At 46.4% G+C, this 25911-nt stretch overlaps 1 protein-coding gene across 1 annotated transcript; it reads right to left on the bottom strand.

Moving 5' to 3' along the window:
• Positions 1-613: 613 nt before the first annotated feature.
• On the bottom strand, positions 614-25256 carry LOC144106320 (uncharacterized). Its single transcript, XM_077639094.1, has 2 exons — positions 25055-25256; positions 614-1229 (listed from the first exon to the last, which is right to left on the bottom strand). Exons 1-2 carry the CDS (start codon positions 25254-25256, stop codon positions 649-651), a joined length of 783 nt encoding a protein of 260 aa, XP_077495220.1. The 3' UTR covers positions 614-648.
• Between the last annotated feature and the right edge of the window lie 655 nt (positions 25257-25911).

Here is a 25911-nt window from a genome sequence, read left to right as displayed (position 1 = left end):
AGGGACGCGGCGTTTCCCAGTATCACCTAAACGAAAAGCAGGCGGCACTGCACTTCATCTACCGCCGGGAAACGCAGGAATGCCGGGAATGGGAGGTTTCATATTTGGCTTGGCTATTGTTGGCATGAAGCATGGATTCAGCCGTAACAATAATACTGTTCTCGCGGCAAAGCCCGAAGAAATTTTGCCAGCCTAACACTTGCGTTAAATCATTCGAAGAATGAAAAATGAATACTAAAATAATATCATCTGCGCGCAGAGGAGAGCGTCCCGGTGCTCAGTGGCCCAGCTGCCGATTCAGTCATAATCCGCGTTTTTGAGCCCAACATTAGCCAAGTCAAGTAAGAAATGTCGTCTTCTTTCATGTTATTTCCTTCTTCCATGTCTTCTTGGCATTACCGCGCTGAATGCATAGAGCGCTCTTTAAGAAACTCTCGTAAACGATAGGGCCAGCTTTCCCTCAAGGTAATATCGAGAAACTCTATGTGGACGAATGCAGCGCCACCGCTTCGTTCGCCAATGGTGGGACAGGTGCCCAGTGCGTAATCCAGGCTTCACGCTGCACTGCCTTCCCTAGTACACTGTAGTTAAGGCATTCGTTTGCAGACGACGCGAAGCCACAACGTCACCCTGTGTTTTTCGCGCACGCTACGCATCCTGAACGATGAATTCGTGCACCCCATGGTTCCTGTCTGCCTTTTTGCTGTCGTCATAATCGAGGCCGTCGCCAATGAAGATGTCGTTCGGAGCGGTGTCGTCATCTTCGTTAGCGTCTGCGGGTGCATCACTCTTCCCTTTCGGGTCATCCGATACTACGCCAGGGCTGATCCTATCTACCGCGTCGCTAACCACGTCAGTGGTGACGTCGTTTCCTGGCATGACGTCATCGTTGACGCCTCCGGACATGACGTCGACGTCGTTTCCGACGGGGTCGTCTGCGACGACACCGTTCCCAGCGTCTGGCATCGGTTCGTCTGCTTCTGGCGTGGTGACGTCGTTGGGCGGCAGCTGATTTCCGTTGTCGTCTGTCGCCGTTCTTCTGCCGTTGACGTCAGCAGAGTTGTTGTAGTCGTCATCGATGACGTGGTTCTCGTCGTCGACGGGCGTTTCGCCGGCGCTATGCGCCACGGCCTCCTTGTCGTCGTCTTTCGGGGGTTCGGGTGGCGTCAGGAATTCCACTTCCTGCGGAGGCGAGGGCGGAGGCAAGAATGTCTCGGTCCCCGGCGGATCTGCGACAGAAAGAAGCGAGAGGATTGCAAAACATTTAGGGCGATGTTACAAAAGGATTAAATGTGTGCGACCTTGATGAACTGAAGCCGACCGTTATCAGCGCTGGAACATTGATATTGGACCAAAGGTGGCGTTTGTCAGTGGGACATTTTTGAACTCAAGTCCAGCTTTCTCGTGCTACAGAAGTATTGAAGATAATTGTCCATTATTCTAACATGCAGCAAAATCTTTCTTTTAAAGTGTTTTCAGCTATCGCATCGAACAGTTAAAACTGCCATAGGAAACCAATGGGGAACGCTTTTGATGATAGCTAAAACGTGAATAGAAAAAAATATACAAGACTGCCGTCGGGTGATCTGCGGATATATTGATTGTTATGGTGAAATCTTGATTTATATGCAAAATTTGCGTTCATAAACGGTTTCCCGCTCAAAAATGATATTGTCCAGAATTGCTGGGTATGTTTTTTCGACTGCCTTGTTAGAGGGAGTACCTTGACGTGAGAAAATTTGGAAACACTTCAATAATTTTTGGAAAGAAGTAAGCCTCTCTTTACAATCTTGTGAGATGATTGGTGTTGTCATCCGAACGCGTATTACATAATGGCAAATTTTATTTCTAAAAACGACCGTAAGCTACAGGCTTGTCAGCCTAAACAGACTGCACGAAGCCTAGGGTGGCTAGCAACAAAGGCAAGTAACCGACTCTGAACAGCGTCGCAGTTGTATTTAAAAATAGAGATATTCATTGCATCCTCGTCCGCGTTTGGTGAGTTGTGCTGCACGAGCCACTAAACGCCACACTCGTACGTTTTACGAATCGGGTACGCGTGCGACCCGCCGCGGTGGCTCTGTGGTTAGGGCGCTCGGCTCTCGGCTACTGATCAGGAGTTCCCGGGTTCGAACCCGACCGCGGCGGCTGCGTTGTTATGGAGGCAAAACGCTAAGGCGCCCGTTTCCTGTGCGATGTCAGTGCATGTTAAAGATCCCCAGGTGGTAGAAATTATTCCGGAGCCCTCCACTACGGCACCTCTTCCTTTCTTTCACTCCCTCCTTTATCCCTTCCCTTACGGCGCGGTTCAGGTGTCCAACGATATATGAGACAGATACTGCGCCATTTCCTTTCGCCAAAACCAATTAATATTATTATTATTATTATTATTATTATTATTATTATTATTATTATTATTATTATTATTATTATTATTATTATTATTATTATTATTATTATTATTATTATTATTATTATTATTATTATTATTATTATTATTATTATTATTATTACGCGTGCGACCTTACAGCGTCCAGTATGGCACAACCCATAGCAATGGATATAAAGGGATCATCGAAGAGGCATCGCTTGCAAGTGCAGTCACGTGTGAAAAAAAAGAAGCTAATAATAACGCTACCAGTGCCTTCAGTGTGTGTGTGTGTGTGTGTTTTCTTTTTTTTCATCGCGCTAACATTCGAGAACGCCGTTCTGTGCCTTTCCATGCAAGCAAACCGAGCAATGGTGCCATATCTGGCTGGTTTTTTTTTTAGTTGTGTTACAAACGACACGCTAACGTCTAAAACTGCGACCGAGGTTGAAGCAGCAGGAACGAGCTGACAAGAACGGTTTAGTACCCGCTTAAAAAAGCATAGGAGGAACCCAGACGTCCCGGCATACCTGCAGGCTCTCCGAAGCGAATGCACGCGACCACCAAGGGGTCGTTTTAACGATCCCTTGGTTGCATTGCACATTAAACCAAAAAATCGTTTTAACGATCTCTCAAGTTAAAGGTTAGTGCAGCACTCGCTAAAAGCGCCTTCCGGTAGAGACGTTTAACAGTTACGGTCAGAGGAGGTGTCTGGCAGCCGGTCGATCTGGTCGTATACCAGAAGGTAGGCATAGTCTTTTTTCCCACCGCCATTTCCACGAACAAAACGCGTGGCAGTGCTACTGCAGCTTGCCAGCTCACAGTTGCAGACAGGGGTCGTCGACCCCACCACAGCAGTCGAAACACAGACACACACAAGCGGAAGTGAAATCCGTACGGAAATTCCCCGCCCCTATCTTTCCTCAATACCCCCTCACCCCTATCACCTTTGGCTCTTTCATACCCCCTTTCAGCCCCGCCCCCCCATCCTCCATGGGGTAGCACATAACGCCCTGCTATTCCTTTATCTTGACAGGGTTGGCTGTGTGCCTGCTATTTTTGCCTTTTTCTGGGTGTTTCTGCTAGGGGCTCTTATTTTGTTTCTGTTATGTTTTGTTTTCTTCGTCTAAGGCCAAATATGGGCGGCGACGCATTATTGAACCGTTTATGCCCGCTTATATGTATATCGCGATCAGGCACGCGACGCTGCAACACCATCAACAGCGCCCATATAGCGTGCGAGCTTGAGCCGAACTGAAGCTGGCTCGGTTTCGAATCGATTCACCGACGGGAACGAACTCGGGTTCTGGAAAGCGTATTGCTCGAGCGCGCGGGTCGCTTGGCAAACTCGCCTCGCCGATAACGACTCTGTTGTCGCCGCAGTGTCGTGTTGCGGTGCGCGTTTAGTGTCGTGACAGTTAGTGGGAGACTGGAGTTAACCTATGTAAAGCGATAGGTGCGCCCCGCGCGGCTGTAAACGGCAAAGCGCGGCTGTAAACAAGTCGTGCCATTCGAATTCGTCCTTCAGGGCGGTTGCGACTGAAGTGTTCAATTTTCACTTCGTATGGAAGAGGAGCTTCTCGGTTGCATTCACGACACCATAGTAACGGCACGCAGTATCAATTGAAGCTTAACGCGTTAAGCCTTCGTTATAACCTGCCACGTTGAAGTCATGCTAGAGAGAGAGAGAGAGAGAGAAACTTTATTTGGGCGCTTTCAAAGGCTTGGCGTCTCGAGGCCTCCGTCGTCTTCAATGCACTGGCGACTTGAGGCGTCTTCTTAAGCAAAGTTGGGCCCCTATTGCAGGGCTCCACTGAGCCTAGCTACCTCACTTGCGTGCTGCACTAAAGCCCTTTGGGCCGTGAGCTCGCAGCTGGTGAGCCGACTCTCCCATTGCTCCGCACTCGGGTTATTGTGTTGGTGGAATGTTTGGTTGCGCTTACATTCCCATGTGATGTGGTAGAGTGTGGGTGTGGCCCCGCACCAGGAGCAGGTATCTCTGTACTGTGTCGGGTACATTTTGTTTAGTCATGCTAGAAGAATTCAAGACAGGCCGGAGATGGGTTCATCAATTGATGAGCAGGCACACTACTCTTCATATCCCGCCGGACGAAGTTGTGCCAGAGGCTACCAGCCCAATAGCGGGACAAGCTGTTGAAGTTGCAGAGTTTTGTCAGCACGCGTCATTAAGAACACTGGTACGATCTGTCACAGATTGCAAATGCGCGTCATCAGACTCTATCTCGTTCGGTGTGCTAGAGAGCTCCGAGTGGTCTTTAAAGCTGCTAAACGCACCACTGTAGGCATTACAGCCGCCGAACGACAAGGATCTACGATGATGCGCTGCATCATCGCTGACAGGAGCAAAATATCACCATACCTGGCCCGCTTGCACAAAGCAAATTAGACCGTCTAGATCCCAGAGTAGTCTTATTCGCTGTATAGTCTCATGCGCCCTTCCTTTTCCGAAAACCAAAGGAAGGGATGAGTGGTTGTGACGCTCGGTTCCTGACTCGAAATACGTGGGTTCGATCCCGGCCGCGGCTGTCGCATTTTGACGGAGGCGAAATGCAAGAGGCCCGTGCAGCATGCGATGTCAGTGCACGTTAAAGAACCCCAGGTGGTCGAAATTATCCGGAGTCCTTCACTACGGCGTCCCTCATTGTTTGAGTCTCTTTAGGACGTTAAAGCCCTTCAAACCAAATCGAACCAAATCAAACCGAACCAAACCAAACCAAATGAAATCAAATGAAATCAAATCAACATCGTATGGAGCATGAAGGCTTCACTCGTGTATGGTGTGCACTTGGGCAAAAGTCGGAAAAAGGTGAGGGTCTTACGCGAGTAAATACGTACAACTCAAGGCCTATACCATCAAGTTAACGCATATGCAGGAATTATGTTAACCAGCCTCGCGCTTTATGTAGCCCAAGAATAAAAAATGTACCCATTATGCTATATTAATTACGCACTCTGTGTGTGGCATTTAAGGCAGTCTCAGCCAAGTTATGACGGAATGAGCATACTTCGTTCATCACAGCGGCGGGCGAAACCACAAATTAAGTCGTCGCTCTATCAAGTTCCGAGCTGGAAAGTAATAATGATAATAATTTGGTTTTGGGGAAAGGAAATGGCGCATTATCTGTCTCATATATCGTCGGCCACCTGTACCGCGCCGAAAGGGAAGGGATAAAGGAGGGAGTGAAAGAATAAAGGAAGAGAGAGGCGCCGTAGTGGAGGGCTCCGGAATAATTTCGACCACCTGGGGATCTTTAACGTGCACTGACATCGCACAGCACACGGGCGCCATAGCGATTTTCCTCCATAAAAGCGCAGCCGCCGAGGTCGGGTTCGAACCCGGGAACTCCTGATCAGTAGCCGAGCGCCCTAACCACTGAGCTACCGAGGCGGGTCACAAAGGACGGAGTGAAATGAAGATGAAATGAAGAAAGAGGTGCCGTAGTGGAGGGCTCCGGAATAATTTCGACCACCTGGGGATCTTTAACGTGCACTGACATCGCACAGCCCACGGGCGCCATAGCGGTTTTCCTCCATAAAAGCGCAGCCGCCGAGGTCGGGTTTGAACCCGGGAACTCCTGATCAGTAGCCGAGCGCCCTAACCACTGAGCCACCGAGGCGGGTCACAAAGGAGGGAGTGAAATGAAGAAAGAGGTGCCGTAGTGGAGGGCTCCGGAATAATTTCGACCACCTGGGGATCTTTAACGTGCACTGACATCGCACAGCACACGGGCGCCATAGCGGTTTTCCTCCATAAAAGCGCAGCCGCCGAGGTCGGGTTCGAACCCGGGAACTCCGGATCAGTAGCCGAGCGCCCTAACCACTGAGCCACCGAGGCGGGTAGCTAGAAAGAGCAAATCAAAACCTGCTAAGGGCGTTCAAAGAATACTCGATCTTATCGAACTTCCACGCACACCAAAACTTTCAGCTGGAAATATAATTATAATTGGTTTTTTGGTGAAAGGAAATGGCGCAGTATCTGTCTCATATATCGTTGGACACCTGAACCGCGCCGTGAGGGAAGGAATAAAGGAGGGACTGAAAGAAGAAAGGAATAGGTGCCGTAGTGGAGGGCTCCGGAATAATTTCGACCACCTCGGGATCTTTAACGTGCACTGACATCGCACAGCACACGGGCGCCTTAGCGTTTTTCCTCCATAAGAACGCAGCCGCCGCGGTCGGGTTCGAACCCGGGAACTCCGGATCAGTAGTCGAGCGCCCTAACCACTGAGCCACCGCGGCGGGGCATAAATCAATGTTTTGGTGCACGGGGAAAGTTCGATAAGATCGGGTATTCTTTGAACGCCCTTAGCAGCTTCGGGTAAAGTGTTCTGAACGAAACAATGTAAAACGATCGTCTCAAAAAGGATCGTTCTCTGCGTTTCGCCAGTGTGCCAAAATTGCGACAGTTCGCAGGAGACGCAGCTGCAATGCCCGTTACGAAATGACGGTCAGCATTGATCGTCTACGCCGCGGCTCTTGGCGTCTTTCATGTCGCTGATGCAACCCGGGGAGGGGACGCTAACAACGGCTTCATGACCACAGCTATGCGTGGTGTGTGTTCCTTTCTCCCTCTTTTCCCTCGCTGACCCCTTTCTGTTCATCCTGCCTTTTTTCATTCCTCCTTCTTTTCTTCATGTCCCTTATTTCCTTCCCTCTTTTACTGCGCTAGCCCTCTACCCACCGCGGTGGCTCAGTGGTTAGAGCGCTCGGCTACTAATCCGGAGTTCCCGGGTTCGAACCCGACCGCGGCGGCTGCGATTTATGGAGGAAAAACGCTAAGGCGCCCGGGTGCTGTGCGATGTCAGTGCACGTTAAAGATCACCAGGTGGTAGAAATTATTCCGGAGCCCTCTACTACGGCACCTCTTTCTTCTTTTCTTCTTTCTCTCCCTCCTTTATCCCTTCCCTTAAGGCGCGGTTTGCGTGTCCACCGATATGCGAGACATATACTGTGCCATTTCCTTTCCCATAGAACCAATTATTATTATTATTATTATTATTATTATTATTATTATTATTATTATTATTATTATTATTATTATTATTATTATACTATGGGATTTTTCACGACCCTCGGAGAAACCGATTTTTCGGACCGATGCAAGACAACACCCTCTGGAGAAATTCTCTAGCGGATATTGGTAGAGAAGACGGGGATCTTGATCCTCAGCTCTTTCCTGTTCTACGAGCTCAGTACAGCGTCCAATGTGCTGGCACCCTTCGGCCTGTTTATGAAGTTCAGAAGAGCTAAGTTCCGGGCTAGTTAGGTAATGCATTTAAAAGGAAGAAACAGCGCGATGAAACACGGACACACGAAGAAACAACACACACGCGAGCGCTCGTGTGCGTGTCGTTTCTTCGTGGGTCCGTGTTGCATCGGGCTGTTTCTTCCTTATAGCTGTTTATGAATCTCTGAATCCCTGAAGGAATATCTGAAGACAGCACCCTACACCTCGCATGCGATCATTCGCCCCTACCTCCCGCCCACCCACCTACTCCCTCCACCCAGACCCACCCTCCAGACGCCCCATCTACGACAGACCCCCCACCTCCACTCTTCGAAGCCACCACATCTAGGTGTGTTTTGTGTGGAAAGCCTCTACCATCGAGAAACACCTTCCGGTTGGTGCACCTCAAGGCATCCGCCGGAACAAATGCATTTACCACCTACGAGCCTGTGCCGACCACCACCCACCCACACCCTCTCGCCAAAAGCCGCCACCCACCAGAAGCCCACGCAACACCGGAAGGAAAAGACAGCGGCTCAATCAAATTCAAAGACGCAGTCAGAAAGCGATCACTGTAAACGCGAAATGTGCAGCGAATACTGCTAAAGGCAGATTTGTCGCATCACATATTCGCATGATCCTTTTATATTTTTCCTTGTATTTTTTTTTAGAGCGCTGCTCTTATTCGCCCGTCCGTTCTCAGGTGGAGCAGCGTGTCTCGCCGTCGACATAACCAACACTCTAAACAAAAATGCACCTGTATGAGAGTAAAAAGGGAGTAAAGTGTCCTCTAGCGCACACCTTTTTATAAAATGGTGCGCGCTATAGGACAGTTTTACTCCTTTTTTAATCCCTTTGTTTAGAGTAAAGCGGGGAGCAGAGCGGGTGATGAAAGACAGCGATAGCGAAGAAAGCGCCATTACGAAAGTGGAGGAGCAGTGTACGGCGGCAGTGTGAAGCCAGGTGGCGCGGGGGCGACCCGCGGCACCAGAGTAGCGTGCGCCGTTGTCTGCTCGCCGATGACGTCATTGCTAAACTGTGGGTCACTCGCCGGAGATTGAGCCAGAGTAGCGCGCGCTGTCGAGGCGAGGCTCTCAAGAACCAACTCAAGAATCAAGCGTCTTTTCCTCGTTAAAGTATGGGTCACTCGCCAGGGGTTGCGCCAGAGTAGCGGGCACGGTCGAGGCGAGGCTCTCAAGAACCAACTCAAGAACCAAGCGTCTTTTCCTCGTTAAAGTATGGGTCACTCGCCAGGGATTGCGCCAGAGTAGCGGGCGCGGTCGAGGCGAGGCTCTCAAGAACCAACTCAAGAACCAAACGTATTTTCCTCTTCAAAGGACCCCTTCCAGCCAATGGCGTCGGTCGATTCCCATCAGCCAGCTAGCGTGACAATGCAAAGAGCGGCAAATAAAAGATGATAGTCCCTTCCTGCATTGTCACGCCGCTCCCTGCACTGTCACGCTGGCAGGTTCGTAAGAATCGGCCGACACCATTGGCTGGAACCGAGTCCTTTGTCGGGGGGGGGGGGGGGGGGAAGCTGCTTGGTTCTTGAGTTGTATCCGACTATAAATGGCGCTTGCCGCTGGCATGAACTAGCACGGACAATCATCTCTCCTCTGCTCTCGCTGTCTTTCCTTTCTTTCCTTTTCTTTCTTTTTCTTTCCTGCCCACCCTCTCTATGCGCTGGGTAGCGAACTGTACCCGGCTTGGTTAACATCACGACACTTTCTTTATTTACTCTGTTCGTGTATCGATCAAACACTCCCGTTTCCATACATGGCTGCGCTTGAGTTGGTGACCACTCTGCCGCCCCCTTGTCAGCATGACTCGAGAAAAACAAACTCGGTATTATCGATCGTTTTGGAATGTCGCGCCGGCCGGCAGACCCACAGCTTGGAAATTTTTCATGTTCTTTTCCTCACGCGAATGAGCAATCATGCTTATATTGATCGTCCTTTCACCGCTGCATCGCTTGACGGTTCATATCGATTTCATATCAGATCCGCACTCAATCACTTCTTGCTTTTCTGGTCTCTGTTCATTTTTCTTATTGTCTGTCTCTCTTCATTTTCCCAATGGCTCATTGGGAAAAAATGCTTCATTGGGCAAATGTGTTTCGTCGGTGATAAAATTTACCCATTGGGTGGAGTGAAGTGGTGTTACCAAACTCAATTATTTCCATGAGCTGGACGGAAGTGACGTCATCAGACCGTATTATTTCCATTGGCTGGAGGGAAATGACGTGGCGAGACCGGAAGTGACAGCTATACGTTTGTGTCGCCTCCTCGAGACAGTTGCGGTGAAACCTGTAATCACCTGCTAGATGACCCGATTAGATGCCTGGTTGTGTGCAAACAGACGTGTGGGGATCCGCAGACACCGCGAATAACAAGAAACCAGATGTAAAGACACCAACAGCCTCTAATGCCAAATGCGTTGCCAACACATTATGCAATTAGGGGTCCCTGTTACTTTTTCTTTAGCTATCTCGCACCGCTTCCTCAACGTTAATGGCTGTAGGTGCATAACGTACGCTATAGCGTTACCAAGCCATAAATGCATAGAATCTCTATAGACAGTCAACGACCAACGTCTACTGGACCAGTACACTTTGGTCTATAGTCTGCCTCTAGACAGAAATCTACAGGAAGTGCAAGGCGATAAGTCTATAGATTATCTATAGACTGTCCATAGACCTGCGTCTATCACACTTTCAGCAGACATTTGTCTGCAAACAAAAGACCTGCGTCTATCACACTCTCAGCAGACATTTGTCTGCAGACAAAAGTCTGCTAAAAGTGTATGGCCATAAATCTATAATTGTCTATAGACTAGTCTAGAGTATTTGTCTGTAGAAAGTCTATAGACTTCGTGGACGGAAGTCTATAGACAGTCTATAGACTATAGACAGTCTGCAGAGTGTCTAAAGAACTTTTTGTAAGGGATACCCAAGAGTGCAGGCCAAGTTTGATCATCTTCGCTAGTTCAAACTGCGACAGATATGAGGTTCTTCTGCACAGCGTTCAGACAGTCGACGCATGGGCCTAAATGTTTAGGCCGCACAGTTATTGCACTGAAACCTTCCTATAGGCAGACTTTGCCGCCCCGGCTAGTCGCAATGAATTCGCACTCGCTACCATGATATGCCTGAGAGATGAAGTGCACCTGTTCTTCCTGAAAAAATAAATTAAAACAGTTTCAATATAGCTTTTCAAGGCGTTCAATGTTACTTTCCTGTCAGATCAGATATTTATTTATTTTATTCCTTCAGAATGCCTTAACACGTAAACAAAGCAAAGCTTTGACTGAGGACGGTCATAGAACAAGAAAAAGTACAAACGGAGACAATACTAACAGAGAGCTGTGCCGAAACGCTACATCGCGCAAGATTGCGTTAAGAACGTTTCTCAAGCAGGATCGATAAACTCAATCTGTCAATTTGAGAAAGCCTCAAAATGCGCACGCAATGACTGATTGGTTTAGAAACAGGTCGCCCTCTAACGAGGTGAGCGAGAGGACAAAGAGGCAACAGCAAAAAAACCTTCCAACAATTGATGTTGCGTATGAAGCCAGGATAATACGATCTAAAACATATATAGCACATGTAAAAACAGTAATTTCGAACAAAGCGGCTATTCAAGAAACTCAGGGTGGAAGTTAATCCGAAGCTCTTCACTGAGGTGTCTGTCGTAAATCACCGGTGTTGCCTTAGTACATCAAAGTTAGTCACTCAGTTACAAGGTTATTTCGTGATTTTCACAGTCCGCTGAACAAGACCGTTATTCGTGGACCAATAAATGTTACACCTGACTGATGTTGTTACAAAAGATTCCTACCATTGAAATTAGAGGCAACGGTTACTCGTTCATACGAATTCTTTCACTGTAACGTACCAATTGACTCTTGCAACTGGAAAGAAATACAGCAATTAAATGCATTCGAGGTAATGGCAAAGCTGCCCTTAGCTCCAACCGCAGGGTTCGCTTTGTTTGACCTAACATGACAATCTCTGCTTATGTGTGCACAATGTCTTTCATTCTTTTTTGTTTTGTTACCATAGCAACAACTTATTTCGCTCGCGTCGGCGAGTAGGCGTCAAAATATTGATAGCCTCTCACGCGTCGCCACGACGGCGCTTTTTTAGGTTGCCGCCGGTGAAAACACATCGATAGTTGGGCCATCCCGGTGAGAACGTCGCAATGAAGTGTCGAAAGGGGAATGAGTTTTTTTTTTCAGGCTGTCGATTGTTTGAAGAATTTTCACCAAGCACTATGTTTCGGTAACTTGCCTTCTGGAGTATGTTTACGGCCGAAAATTTTCGATCGTTGCATGAAAGATATTGTTCTTTGAAAAAAAAAATGCTATGCGCCTCTCAGATACAGACTTTACGGCATTATTATTATTTAGACAGTTACCATGGCAAGTGCGTTCTTCCCAGGAGGAGGGGGTTGTAGTAAAAGGGAGGAGTTTTTTGGAAATAACATAAATGGGTCACGATATTTCCGAAGAAGGCGGTGTAGGGAAAAGAAAATATCGTGGGTTTTGCTGCACGACCCACAGTATTTAAATGGGCGCTCAGACAACTCCATCAAATTAGTGCACAAAGTAAAAAAAATCGACTTTTTGGCTCTTTATGAATACATGCTGAACTTCGGCCACAAAAAAAACGCATTTCTTAATGAGAAAAATGTATTTAGACATGCAAGATCCTTTTTTTTTTCGTCGCTCGATTCGAACCCGTGGTGTCAGTGATGAAATGGACTCCGTGGTCACGAGTGAAGTGGATGGCATTATGGCCTAGCCTCAGAGATCCGAAGTGAAAAAGCGTTCACGATTGCTTTCGGAAATAGACTGTGGACGTGATAACTGTATTTCTCTTGTTTATATTTTCAGCTTGTAAAAGATCTGCTTTCAGTAAAAATTGCCAGTTTTACCATTAGAAACTACGTAACCAAACAATATCTGCCAACTTCAATTAACCCCGAAATTCCTTAGGGGGGAGAGAGCAGGTAGCTCTGCCTCTCCCCGCACCCATCTTGCTCAGCACTAGATGGCGATATCTGTAAACATAGTTGTTTCGCCCACCGCTTACGCATTGATTGCAGTGTAAAGATAGCGGTAGGTTACAGCTGCACAAGTGGGTGGCGTAAGCTTTGTGGTATGTCGTAACCTAATACTGATCTGTTCCTGAGCAGGATCGAGTAAACTTCGTGGCTCGTCATAAACGAGTACTGGTCTGCTCCTAACGAGAGTGACGTAAGCACTGTGACATGTCGTAACCTAATACAAGTATGCTCCTACGAAATAGTGTTGCTCAAATAGGTCCCACTGGAAACGGACAAGAAGGCGAGGTGATGAGATGCGGTACAATTGTCAGCTTTCTCGCAATGTCCTGTTTTCTCGGCCAAAACTTTTGAAAGTTGGAAAATTTTAAGACCCTGTTATGGAAATATTGAAGGTAATGGTCCATTATTCTGATATGTAGCAAAGTATTTCTTTTAAAGTCATTCCATCGATCACTTCGAATAGTTAAGTGTGCAATAAGAAACCAATGGGGAACGCTTTTAAAGATAGCAAAAGACGTGAATAGAAAAAAATCCAAGACTGCTGTCGGGTGACTTGTGGATACATTTATTGTTGTAGTGAAATCTTAAGTCGTACAAAAAAAATTGCGTTCATAGTTGCTGGGTATGTTCAAAAGCGGCAAGGTCAGAGATCTTTGGTTATCAATCTCATTCTTTCTTAGTGCAGCACGGGAATAACAATAGTAGATGCTAATCAAGAAACAGGCAGTCTAGTGTTTCTCAGTGACTCTCTTAACAGCAAGTCACTGTTTATATGGTTTCTTTCTTTTTATTTCTTTGATTCTTTCTTCTTTCCTTCTCTGGAGGAGAAACCTTTGTGGATAACTAAAAATCTACTAGTTTTGCAGCTAAAAACAATTTTTACTTCCAGAGCCGCGCTAATAGAAGAGGCCTCATGTTTTGGGGCCGTTTGACTCTGGAATACATTGGAAATTTTCAATGAACACGTCGTCATTGTTTCATATTTTCGCGAATACTTTAAATATCTTTCTTTCGCAGAATTATGTGTTATGTCTTTCCGGATGTATATATTCATCGTGTAACTTTGATGCTTTGTTAATTGTAACTGTTTTTATGTTTATTTCTTTTTTCTTAATTAATGTCCTGAATCTTCTATTGTTTCCTTGTATGACCCGCCGATCTACCTACGGTTCCCCGCAATCCTCTAAATTTGGGCCTGTGACTGTACGCGCCACATTTGTAGCTTTTTCGTTTTCGAATTAATAACCCTCGACATGGTTTGAGCAAGAAAAAAATCAACTTTGTCCAACTATATAATCCGACAAATAATTTCCGGAAAATTTGTTCGACTTCCATCAAAAAATAACACCAGACTGACAGCTTGCAACGGCGCTTGACGCAAGCATTGTTTGAAGAAATACATGAGAAAAAAAGAACCAGTCCGCCCTGCGCGCAATGTGCAAGAACAGGAGGCGGTATCCAAACCAATGAAATAGTCACCGCTATTCCAGATCTCCCTCGGGGCGTATTGAAGCCCGCCGCAAACGACAGCGACATCAAACGTCCAGCTGGACACATATGTCCGACGGCGAACTTGCCGGACCACCGGCGATGGCGTTGTCGTGTCGTCAATGCTTTTATATTCTTAACCACTCCATTCTCGCTCCATACTTTTCTCTCGAAGTTCTTTGTTTCCTGTTTTTCCTGCGTCGCCCTGTTTATAACGCCGGTGTTATGTGTTTCCTTCTCGCACCGATGGTGTCGAAACGTTCCAGGCTGCGACGGACGTGACTGGGCAATCGTGACCTCTATGGTTGGCGCGCGCTCGGCGGCTGGGGAAAAGCGGGGAGAGATTGGGGAGGGGAGGGGGGGGGGGGGGGCATTCCTTTTTCCATTTGCCCTCGTAACCTGCGCCTTCTCTCGCACCCATGGTTGTTTCTCTTAGTCTTTATTTTATTAGCTACCCCTGCAGACCCAGTTTGACCCTGAAAGAAGCGTGACGAAGACAGTTTAGCGGCCGCGAATTAGAGCGCGTAGTGCCGCCTTCAGTGCCGCACGTGTAGTGTTATGAAGAGGCTACAATGAGTCTAATTTGGCCCAAGTGGAAGAGTGGGATGTTTGGCCTGAGAATGGTTATGCATCGGACAGTATAAACAGACAGAGAGCAAGGGGTTAAAATATCGCAGGCATTATTTTAGGCTTAAATAAATAAAGCGCTAAACTTAAACTGAATAAAACTGAAATGGGCATTTGTGACCTTTCTTTCCAGCTTTCACAATTAAAGTTTTGCGCAAGAGGTGAACCTCATCTATGCGCATTCCTTCCTTCCGCCCTTCCTTCCTTTGTTTCTTCTTTCATTCTTTCATTTCGCTTCTTTCCATCGATATTCCATTCGTTTTTCTTCTTCCTTCACATTTCTTTTGTTTCATGTTTGTTGAGTATATTTCTGTGATTCGCCTTTCTTTAGTCATTTTTGCCATTATTCATTCATTCATTCGTTCATTCATTCATTCATTCATTCGTTCGTTCATTCATTCATTCATTCATTCGTTTGTTCGTTCGTTCATTCATTCATTCATTCATTCATTCATTCATTCATTCATTCATTCATTTATTCACATCCTTCGTTGTCTATCTACCCTTTACCTGTTCTTCCGCCTTTTTTCCTTCTTCGACTCCTTTTTCTTTCCTACTTTCATTCACTCCATCCCTCGCTTCCAATATTTTGTTTTCTTCCATTCTAATTTCTTCTTTCGTTCATTTCTCGATTGATCAATTTTTTGTCCTCTAAACCGCGACTTCTTTTCCGGTCCTTGGTTCGCATATTTCACTCGTTTTGCTCCAGTCGTTTCACTTCATTCCTTAATTTACTTATTTCTTGTGTACCCTGTTTTTCCTCAAGTTATTTCCCATATTTATCGCTTTATTTGTCTTATTCAACCCCATTTATTTCCTTCGTTCTTTGGTTGATTTATTCATTTGTTCACCTCCTCGTTTCACTTGCTCCTATCTTATTTCTTCCGTCTTGTTAGACGCTCGTTCCCCTTTTTACCGTTTCATTTGTTTCATCAGCCCCTTATTTCTTCATTCCTTGATTCCTTTGTCCAATCTCTCGTGTCACTCGCTCCTATATTCGTTCTTCGGTCCTCTGAGGCGTTCTGTGTAAACGTACGAATGGCGCGCTTTATAAGCGCTCGAAAACACGTCGCCATTAAGCATTCAGTCTGCAACTAGCGTCGCCGCCATCGCCAGCCTTTCTGCGAGGCGCTCCCATGGCGAGCGACGCTGGCACGTTTATATCGCATGAGCGCCGTAGCGCGATCGTTAATTTCGAAAAAAATAACATAAAAAACACCAAACATGCCTGCAGTGTGCGTCGCCGCTAAACGCATGGAGGCAAAATTGTGTTTCGTTGCTTCTCCGCTCGCTAATGGCCTCCCGACGCGATATCAGTGCGCGCGGAAGCTGTGTAACAAACTTGAATGCCGCCAGCGCAGACAAGGCAGGATGTGTACCCGGACAGATCTCTAACAGACAAATCTTTAAAAGGCTTCTTTTTGCTGAACTGCTGGCACATTCGCGCTGTGATTTGACGCGTGTGTCGGCATTTCGTGGTCTATTTTCTTTCGAGAGGTACGTGTTGTTGTTGTTGTTGTTGTTGTTGTTGTTGTTGTTGTTGTTGTTGTTGTTGTTGTTGTTGTTGTTGTTGTTGTTGTTGTTGTTGTTGTTGTTGTTGTTGTTGTTGTTGTTGTTGTTGTTGTTGTTGTTGTTGTTGTTGTTGTTGTTGTTGTCGTCGTCGTCGTCGTCGTCGTCGTCGTCGTCGTCGTCGTCGTCGTCGTCGTTGTTGTTGTTGTTGTCGTCGTCGTCGTCGTCGTCGTCGTCGTCGTCGTCGTCGTCGTTGTTGTTGTTGTTGTTGTTGTTGTTGTTGTTGTTGTTGTTGTTGTTTTCCTCATACTATGGATATCATCATCATACGCGAGTGACACAAGCCCAGAACACGCGCACCTCCGAGACACTTCGTACACCTCGTCTTCGCTCACAATATCAGCTGTAATATAATGCTTGAGTGGAGTACTTGCCTGATTGGGTCAAAATTATTAGTAACCTTCATCATCTGCGGCTGTGAAGCGCCAAAGCAAGCGACACACGCAGCAATGGTTCTGGTTCATCTCGCTTCCTACTCCGGGTAAACTACCTCTCCTCCCATGCTAGACGAGTCGTTTACCCACTAGTAAGCGCGATTGCGCCACCTGAACCATTGCTACGTATCCCCCTTGTTTTGGCTCTTCGTAGATTTCTTCTAACGATTACTCGACTCAAGCATATTATATGAAAGAAAATTAACCACGAAATGCCACCACACGCGTCCGATTACAAGATGAATATGCCAGCTGTTTAGCCGAGAGAAGCCTTTTACGAGGTGCTATTAGGGATTCAAACATCGCGCCATTTCAAGATTTGGCCGGGAGTACACGTGTCTGCAGCTTTGCACGCTACAGAGTAATCCGTCTTCGAAGCTGTGGTGACTCCTTGGTCGGTACATCGTCGATACGCATTACTGAAGCAATCTCATAGCTCGAATACAAGTCGCTGTGTTCACGCTTTAATGCGTGCCGCTGACCTTCGACCAATTATAAAGTCAAACGTGAGAACTGACGAAAAGCACCGCGACTCGCTTCCTTATAAGCCCGCTGGGTTTTACTCGTGCCAAGAGAGCCTAAAGCGCAGTGCACGATGTGATTTAATTCAGCTGTCTTCTGAAAGCGAACTGTTTCGTGGATTCGGCCTCACATCTTGAAACTTAGCCTAGCAATGTAATTAACTTCCGGTCCTCAATGACAAATTGTTGCGATTGTATCGATAATTTCTGTGTCCTTCGTCTGGTGGTGCTTTTATTTGGTTTCCCTTACATTTCGTTGTATCAAGTCTTATGTAATTTTGCTTACTTTTTTCTGCTGAGATTACAGCAAAATAAACAAGATGCGTTTCTTATTATATGTATTATGGTAACATGACATGCCAAGTGCTTGAGTAGCATTGCAGTGTGTAACATATGCCTCAATGTATGTCCAACAGTGTTACTTGTTGTCCTATTGCTTGTAATATGACGCCATGTACGCCTATGAAAAGCGAGCTTGATTGTGTCCAATGAGAATGTCTACAACATATGTATAAGTGATCTCTGCTTTTAATCCAGACACCTATACTTGTTTCAATGAGAAGCTGTATGTTACCGCCCTTCAACCTATCAAATTTAAGGGAAGCAACCTTCGTCAAGCTCCTAATCAGCAGGTTATTGTTGCTTGCCCTCGCATTTTCGTACTCGTGTAAAAAATGCGAAATAAATTGAACTGAATTGAATTGAAGTCGCGCCGACTAAGCAGCTTTAACTTCGAACTAAGCACTGTGGAAGTCACTTTAATTACTAGACCTTCAGCTCTCGGCATTTACTTTCTGCGTAGATCACGGCGCTGGGCAATTCAACAGCGAGCGCGCATAGCTGGTCAAGTTGTTTCCGGAGACAATCATTTTTTTTTTTAGCAGTGTAGTCAACGCGCCAAAATTGCTGGGATTCGTTTTTATAGTTTCTATCGCGTTCACAAAGCCGCCCCGCTCCGCCAACAATATTATCTCCTCCGAGTGAAGCCGAAGCTTGGGCGAGTTGGCTCGTAGATAACGAGGAAATAGCGAGGAGAGATAAATAGGCAAGAGTTTTTTATCATTATTTTGATTTTATGGGGGTTCAACACCCCAAAGAGACTCAGGAAATGAGGGACGTAGTAGTGGAGGGCCCTGGATAATTTCGGCCAGCTGGGGTTCTTTAACGCACACCGACATCGCACAGTACGCGGGCCTCTAGCATCTCGCCTCCACCGAAATGCGACCACCGCGCCCGGGATCGAACCCGCGTCTCTCGGGTCAGCAGCCGAGCAACATAACCACTGAGCCACCGCGGCGGCTGGGAAAGAGGAAATAGACTTTCATATATCAATTATGTTGAAAAGAAGTTCATTATTCAGCATTTCGGGATCGAAATAAAAAAATGCTCCTTTCACAGTGAGCACATGGCGTCGCTTGATGACAAGTTGCCGTGCAACGCCGGACGTGAGCACGCCGTTTCGTTCGAGCGAAGTATGCAAGCGTTGTTTTCCTAGTAAATAAACTGCGCAAAACAGTCGCTTAGTCGATCCGCCCTCTACCTCTCTAAGGCACACTTAATAAGGCACGCATATAGCTTATATTTGGTGAGGCAAGTGCCCTGCTCCACCCACGGGGTCAATAAACTGGGGAGCTGATGGAAGTCTGCGGTAAACAGACTTTTAAAGGGATGCCGCGGGACAACGCCGCTCAATTTTATTTGTTTGATGTAAATCGGTTCTATGGCTCTTTCTGGCTATGCTGGTGTTTGTCTGCCAGAAAAGGGCGAGTTTAATCCCGAGAAAATTGAGCTTAAAGATCCTCCCGCCTCCCGATTGAAGACCGTGGCGTCGACACCGACAGGCCCTCCGTGATCAGCGCGTAAAAATGAAAGGCGGTGCAGCCTTGCCTCAGAAATCCGCGTTTTAAAACCGGTTTCCACGCACCGAAGTATGCTTGCCAAAACAGCAGGTAATGGAGACACCTGTATTCCATTTTTATTACCTTCCTCCCTTCAAAAACTTTTAAAGAAGCATACTTCAGTGAAAGCAGTGTATTTAACAATAAAATGCGGTAAACTGTCAATACAGGTCAATTCCATTTGTCCTCAAACTCCTTCGAAATTCATTGCTGTCAGCCATCCATCTGTGGCGCTGTCTGGCAGAGAGAGATTGCTTTCTTTGACCCGTTCCTGCATCCACATAGCAGTATTTTTGCTTTGGCTCGCTTTCCGTGTATTGGTTCTTGTCTCTGTAGCGTTCCTGTGACTGTGTCGCTATTCACTTTAGTGTTTTGCCTAATGTAAAATCAGTGGTGACTTTGCGCTGCGTCCTCTGGTCTGGTGTAATCCCTCGTTTGATTCGTGAAATTTGCTTTCCATGCAAAGAGACTTGCTTAGCAATCTTTCAAGACAGACTGTGGACAAATTTAAGTTTTTATGCGATCTCCGAGGCCAGGCTCTACTGTCATTCACTTCACAACGGTAATCACGGAGTCCTTTTCTTTCTTGACATCACGAATTTGAATGGAGTGACGGGTAAAAAAACGTTTACTTTTAAAACCCAATTCTATCAGCAATAAACGCACCTTTTCCCGAAAAAAAGAAAACTGAAAAATTATCCACAGAAAGCCGTAGAATCGGTTTTCATTAGAACAGAAGTCGCATGGAGTTCTTAATTTCATCTGTAAGCTGTATCAGCATTACTATCCTGGACTGAAATGCAGTTCGCTGTTTCTTTTTTCGCTTTCACTGTAGTTTTTTTTTTTTACGATGCGTCTCTCAAAATATCTCGGAAATGAAAAGAAAATGGCAACGGTAAGTGTTATGCATTGGGCACACCTCGAAATTCCACCGTTCCGAAGCAAACACATTGCAAAACGCTTCGACTGGGGCGTGTGCTAAAATAATGATTCTGCATACTCGTTACACTCGCAAATGCATGCAAGTAACCTTTCGTTTCCAACAGTAACGCGATATGTCACGGTGAGCCAATGTCAACTAATAGCAAAAACAAAAAAAAAATGAACGATGAGAGTCTCTTTACTCGCGACGGTAAATTCTAATGAGAGTAACGACTGGCCGTTCTGGTACGAACAGTAATGGCAGCCGTGCCTTCATTACGACAAGCACTCATTTTTCACCGCTTCCTCCGCGGCTATTGAGCCATTCTTCTTTCTTTTGCGTGTCTAAAATTCAGGCAACTACTGCTTTTGTGTTTCTCCGTTTGCTGTCGAGGTCGTAAACATGCGTGTTGCCAGGGCGAATTCGTTTTTGTTCTCCCGTTCCACTTTCGTGGTCGAAAGCGGATTTTTTTTTTTTCCAGGGTCCTGAAGCACGCTATTGTCGTGTTTCCTTTACAGCGCAGCGGTCGCAGGTGATGCACGTCACCGGCTTCATTGAGCCGTCGAAATAGACCTTGCGCAGAAATGTGCTTTGTCTTTATACTCCACGTCTTTTATATGCACGAGATTTCTGCTAACGCTCCGCCACTGTGACGTCACGAGAATTTATACTTTGAAAAACTGGCATTTAATATTGACGTTTCTAACGCGTTTTCTTCATGCCTACTATTGTAAGAAAAGCCGTACGGGTGAAGCAGAGGGGGAAAGGCGGAACGGGATAGCCTGTGACGTCTACTGTGGCGGTTTCTGTGCAGTGTAGAAAACGTAACTGTGTCGCAACAGTGACGTCATAGATCACGCAGTACATATAGGTCACCAATCACACACGTATGCATATCACGTCACAACACCCGGCACTCCCAGCACTGGCAAGTGTGGTACGGAAAGCTGAGCAAGTTGGTTACTATTTTCCATGGTAAAACAGCGCGGAAAAAACACGAGGACGGAACAAACACGACGACACGAGCGCGACTTTCAACGGGTGATTTATTAAGCACGTGTGTACATATACCATTGCCGCCAAACACTAAACAGAGCAAAAAATATTCAAGAAACACTGCGTCATCACTGAATATATTGAATCTACCTTGCTGCAAATGCGTGCTCCAAACAGGTGATTTCGTGGTTAGCCAATGATAATGAGGGCTTGCTAATGCATGCTGCACCCCCCTTGTCAATGTGATATGCCTCTACTTGTTCCCTTACTATCTGATCTTTATGCTCGAACCCGACCGCGGCGGCTGCGTTTTTATGGAGGAAAAACGCTAAGGCGCCCGTGTGCTGTGCGATGTCAGTGCACGTTAAAGATCCCCAGGTGGTCGAAATTATTCCGGAGCCCTCCACTACGGCACCTCCTTCTTCCCTTCTTCTTTCACTCCCTCCCTTGTCCCTTCCCTTACGGCGCGGTTCAGGTGTCCAACGATATATGAGACAGATACTGCGCCATTTCCTTTCCCCGAAAACCAATTATTATTATTATTATTATTATGTTTGAAGATGACGGATGTTTGATGAAGCAATGGGGCGCACGTGTAGATTTAATGTATTCAGTGATGACGCAGTGTTTCTTGAATATTTTTTGTTCTGCTTAGTGTTTGGCGCGAATGGTATATGTACACACGTGCGTAATAAATCACCAGTTGAAAGTCGCGGTCGTGTCGTCGTGTTTGTTCCGTCCTCGTGTTTTTTCCGCGTTTTTATACATCAGGACATTGTATAAAATAAGCATCTCTTCTGAACTGCCCGCTTGTCCAGTAGTGTAGAAGTAAAATCTGGTGTCCCTTGTAAAGAGTGAAATACAAAATGTCGTACCCAAGTACGAAATTCTCGTGACTAGCCGGTGTCTTCGCTCTATGTGTCATTATCTGCTGCTATTCGTCAGCGCGTCTCGTGATGAGGTCATTCATGCGCCGTTCTTTATGTATACAAACACTGCGTTTTGTGCCGGATTGCACTACGCCGCTGTAACCTTTAGAGCAGTGCGTACGCGCCTTTGGCGGCACGGAATAAGAGTGTTCCTATATTGCCGCCGTGTGAAGGGTTTGTGTGTGTTGCCCTGACTCAAACAAAAGCACGTTTCAAGCGCCGCGACTGCGATTAAACGTTACTTTATCATAGGTGTAGTATATAGTATCATTTAAGGCTGAAGAAGTTAAAAAACAGACAGTATTTTAGAAGATCTGATACTACACCGAAAAGATTAAAATTAATATAAACGTAAATTGCTCTTGTCTTAGCAACAGGTCACTGGTGTTTAGACAATCGCATTTTAACGCACAGAAGTGGCCATCGAATAGCCTTTGTAAAGGTTGCCCATTAACGAACTTATGGACGTCCATTTATGATCATTATACTCTCACAGGGTCTGGATTTTTTAAACTTTTTGCTCATATGCAACGAATTAGTTCTAGCTATATTTAGCACGAGTTTTCTCTGATTCCACGCGTGGACGCATTTTCTGAATCTCAAAAGGCATTTCAAATTCTTCGCACGCTGAGTGGCTGGGTGCATAGAGTTGTGTGCGGTGGTGGCTGTTTAGTAAAATACACTCCCTGACCGGCGAACTATTTTTATCGGAACTTGCGCCCTCAATAGGAAGAGGGAGCTTGTTCCCTCTACACGTTCAATGCGTTTGTACGCTGAATATTTCGCTTCGCATGTCGAGTTTAAAGTAATAGGGCCGTGCGCGGGTGGCGATAAAAATAAAGAAGACTGGAAAAATCAAACGTGACATAGCACAAGGGTAAGATATTTGTTTTGAAACATCTTTGTTGGTGAGGTTCTGCGATAAAACATGGCCAATTTGGGGCAAACAGATTGAAGTCCAAATCACATAGATAAAGTAGTCTAACGTTCGACGGAATACCGTCTGGTCAGGATGAAGCATAATAACAAGGTGAAGTTTGTGTCACTGAACAAGTCACAAACAAATGAAAATGACGTTTCGGGTCCCGTACGGGACCCCTGTTCACAGTTATTGTGAACAAGGATCCCGTACGGGATTGTGAACAAGTGTCCCGTACGGGACCCGAAACGTCATTTTCGTTTGTTTGTGACTTGGTCAGTGACACAAACTTCACCTTGTCATTATCACATAGATAAGCAGAACACTTCGAAGGCTTGGCCGCTAAGCACTGGGTGGCAGTGTTATCAGATAAGAGGACGCTGGGCTCAGTACTGACCTCAGCGCTAGATCGTACTCAGGAAGAGAGGGGAAACATCATTAAGCGTAGCACGTTTTGGGTCCATGGTTTAAGAACGCGGGTCGAGCTTGCAGTTGGAGCCGGCATGGTGGTTGTTCAACGCGTTGGTTGTGGTGGCCATATCTTGAAACAGTTCTGAAAGAACTGTCACAATTTTGTTAGACTCCATTCAGATGTTATGGCTGCCAGCTCGGAAGCTCGGACTTTCGAAATTATCCTTTTTTTAAACCAACTAAAGATTATTTTCGATAATTTCAAAATTGTGTGAACAGTCTCTTTAAAATTACTATTTGTATCCCTCCTGATAGTTAAGATATCTGTGCACACACCTCCTTATTTTGGACTCAAAAGCAAATCCTCACCGTATGAACCGTTTTGACAGAGGACAACGACAAGAGGAGGAGTTAAACACGTCTGAATAGTTCATCGCCTTTACAAGCAATTGCATGCTTGCACATAGCGATGCGAAGATAACTTAGCCATGGCAACGCTACAGGCACATCCAGAATACTGTATTAGTCCATTACGGGCGAGAACAGGCATAAGACTACGTTCGCAAATACAGTGACACCAAATCCTATTTGTCCGGGATGAAAGAAATCATTCAAGCCCAGTGCGAAAAGCTTAATTTTAAAAAGTGCATATTTATACAGCGCGCAGTCCACAGCCTGGAAGCAGAGTGCATCCAAGCGTCATCTATGCATAAGAGGACAGTGTCATCGGCTAGGGGTATGCTACTAGTAAGGCAACATTAAGGTCAAATAAAAATCATGCCAGACTTTTAAGTTGAAAGCGGTAGACCAGAAAGTTTTTTGAACACCGAAGTAGACCCTTTATCAATAATAATAATAATTGGTTTTTGGGGAAACGAAATGGCGCAGTATCTGTCTCATATATCGTTGGTAACTTGAACCGCGCCGTAAGGGAAGGGTTAAAGGAGGGAGTGAAAGATGAAAGGAAGAAAGAGGTGCTGCAGTGAAGGGCTCCGGAATAATTTCGACCACCCGGGGATCTTTAACGTGCACTGACATCGCACAGCACACGGGCGCCTTAGCGTTTTGCCTCCATAAAAGCGCGGCCGCCGCGGTCGGGTTCGAACCCGGGAACTCCGGACCAGTAGTCGAGCGCCCTAACCACTGAGCCACCGCGGCGGGCAATAATAATAATAATAATAATTGGTTTTCGGGGAAAGAAAATGGCGCAGTGTCTGTCTCATATATCGTTGGACACCTGAACCACGCCGTAAGGGAAGGGATAAAGGAGGGATTGAAAAATGAAAGGAAGAAAGAGGTGCCGCAGTGAAGGGCTCCGGAATAATTTCGACCACCCGGGGATCTTTAACGTGCACTGGCATCGCACAGCACACGGGTGCCTTAGCGTTTTGCCTCCATAAAAGCGCGGCCGCCGCGGTCGGGTTCGAACCCGGGAACTCCGGATCAGTAGTCGAGCGCCCTAACCACTGAGCCACCGCGGCGGGTAATAATAATAATAATAATTGGTTTTGGGGAAAAGAAAATGGCGCAGTATCTGTCTCATATATCGTTGGACACCTCAACCGCGCCGTAAGGGAAGGGATAAAGGAGGGAGTGAAAGAAGAAAGGAAGTGACCATTCGAAAAACAGCGTGCGCTCTTAAGAGGCTCGAGGTTCACCTGTATTCCCATTGGTTTTGTCCTCCGCATCGGTGGTTTTCACGTCGTGATCGTTGTCCAGAACATCACCACCGTTGATCACCACCTTGGGCAGCGGGTTGTTGATGTAATTCGGGCGGTCACTTCCGTCCGTCACCACGAGCGGTATGTCCGTCTTTCCCGATGCCGGGATTCCGGCAGCTTTGGCGTTCGCGCAACCCATCTTTTGTAGTCTATGCTGGTCGACCGCGCCAAAAAGAGGTGCTTAGACTTTCCACTTCACCGTCACAGAGATCACATTTACGTGGTGTAGTCGATTTCTTCCGTCTTCTCTTCACCCGCTGTGATGTCGCTATAAAAGTGAGCTTTGCAAGCACTTTTCTCACGGCTGTAGACCACCTTGGTCTAAGAAGGAAAACGACTGACAGCAAAGCCAAGTCGATGAACCCAGAGGGCAAATTACCTTCTCGATCGGGCTGAAATAAAGCGGCCCGAGGAACCACTTTTCTACATCAACTATGCCACAGGGTTGTCTGTGCGATCTTTTTCCGTCGGCTGCTGTTCACGTTCTTCAAACTACCCTCGCCCGAAAGACTTAGCAGGGAGTGTAAGCCCTGAACTATATGGCTATGTCTCGTGCTTTCCTGAGAATCTGAACAAACTTTAAATCGACGCTCTTGCTTTCCTGTGGTGGTATTGTACCACTCCGACTAATGATTGCCTGCAAGTCACGTCATGGCGTCCAACGGTGTCACTCACATAGGTGTCACAGCGTCCTTCGCTTCAAAGCGCGTAATTGTTATAAGCTCAAAGTCAATCGACACTCGTGAACTACGTTGTTCCCAGAGGTTGTGAAGTTAGCCGCCTGGTCAAAATTT

The sequence above is a fragment of the Amblyomma americanum genome, chromosome 10 (assembly GCF_052857255.1).
Source record: "Amblyomma americanum isolate KBUSLIRL-KWMA chromosome 10, ASM5285725v1, whole genome shotgun sequence".
In the NCBI taxonomy this organism is placed as follows: domain Eukaryota; kingdom Metazoa; phylum Arthropoda; class Arachnida; order Ixodida; family Ixodidae; genus Amblyomma; species Amblyomma americanum.
The sequence above is the reverse complement of the archived record's forward strand: the minus strand, read 5'-3'. Positions and strand labels throughout refer to the sequence as shown.

Excerpts from the sequence above, each read along its gene's own strand:
- LOC144106320 (XM_077639094.1), bottom strand. The coding sequence starts at position 25,256 with ATGGGTTGCGCGAACGCCAAAGCTGCCGGAATCCCGGCATCGGGAAAG. Across the intron at positions 1,230-25,054 it reads CAAAACCAATGGGAATACAG|ATCCGCCGGGGACCGAGACA; the intron begins GTGAACCTCGAG and ends TTTCTGTCGCAG.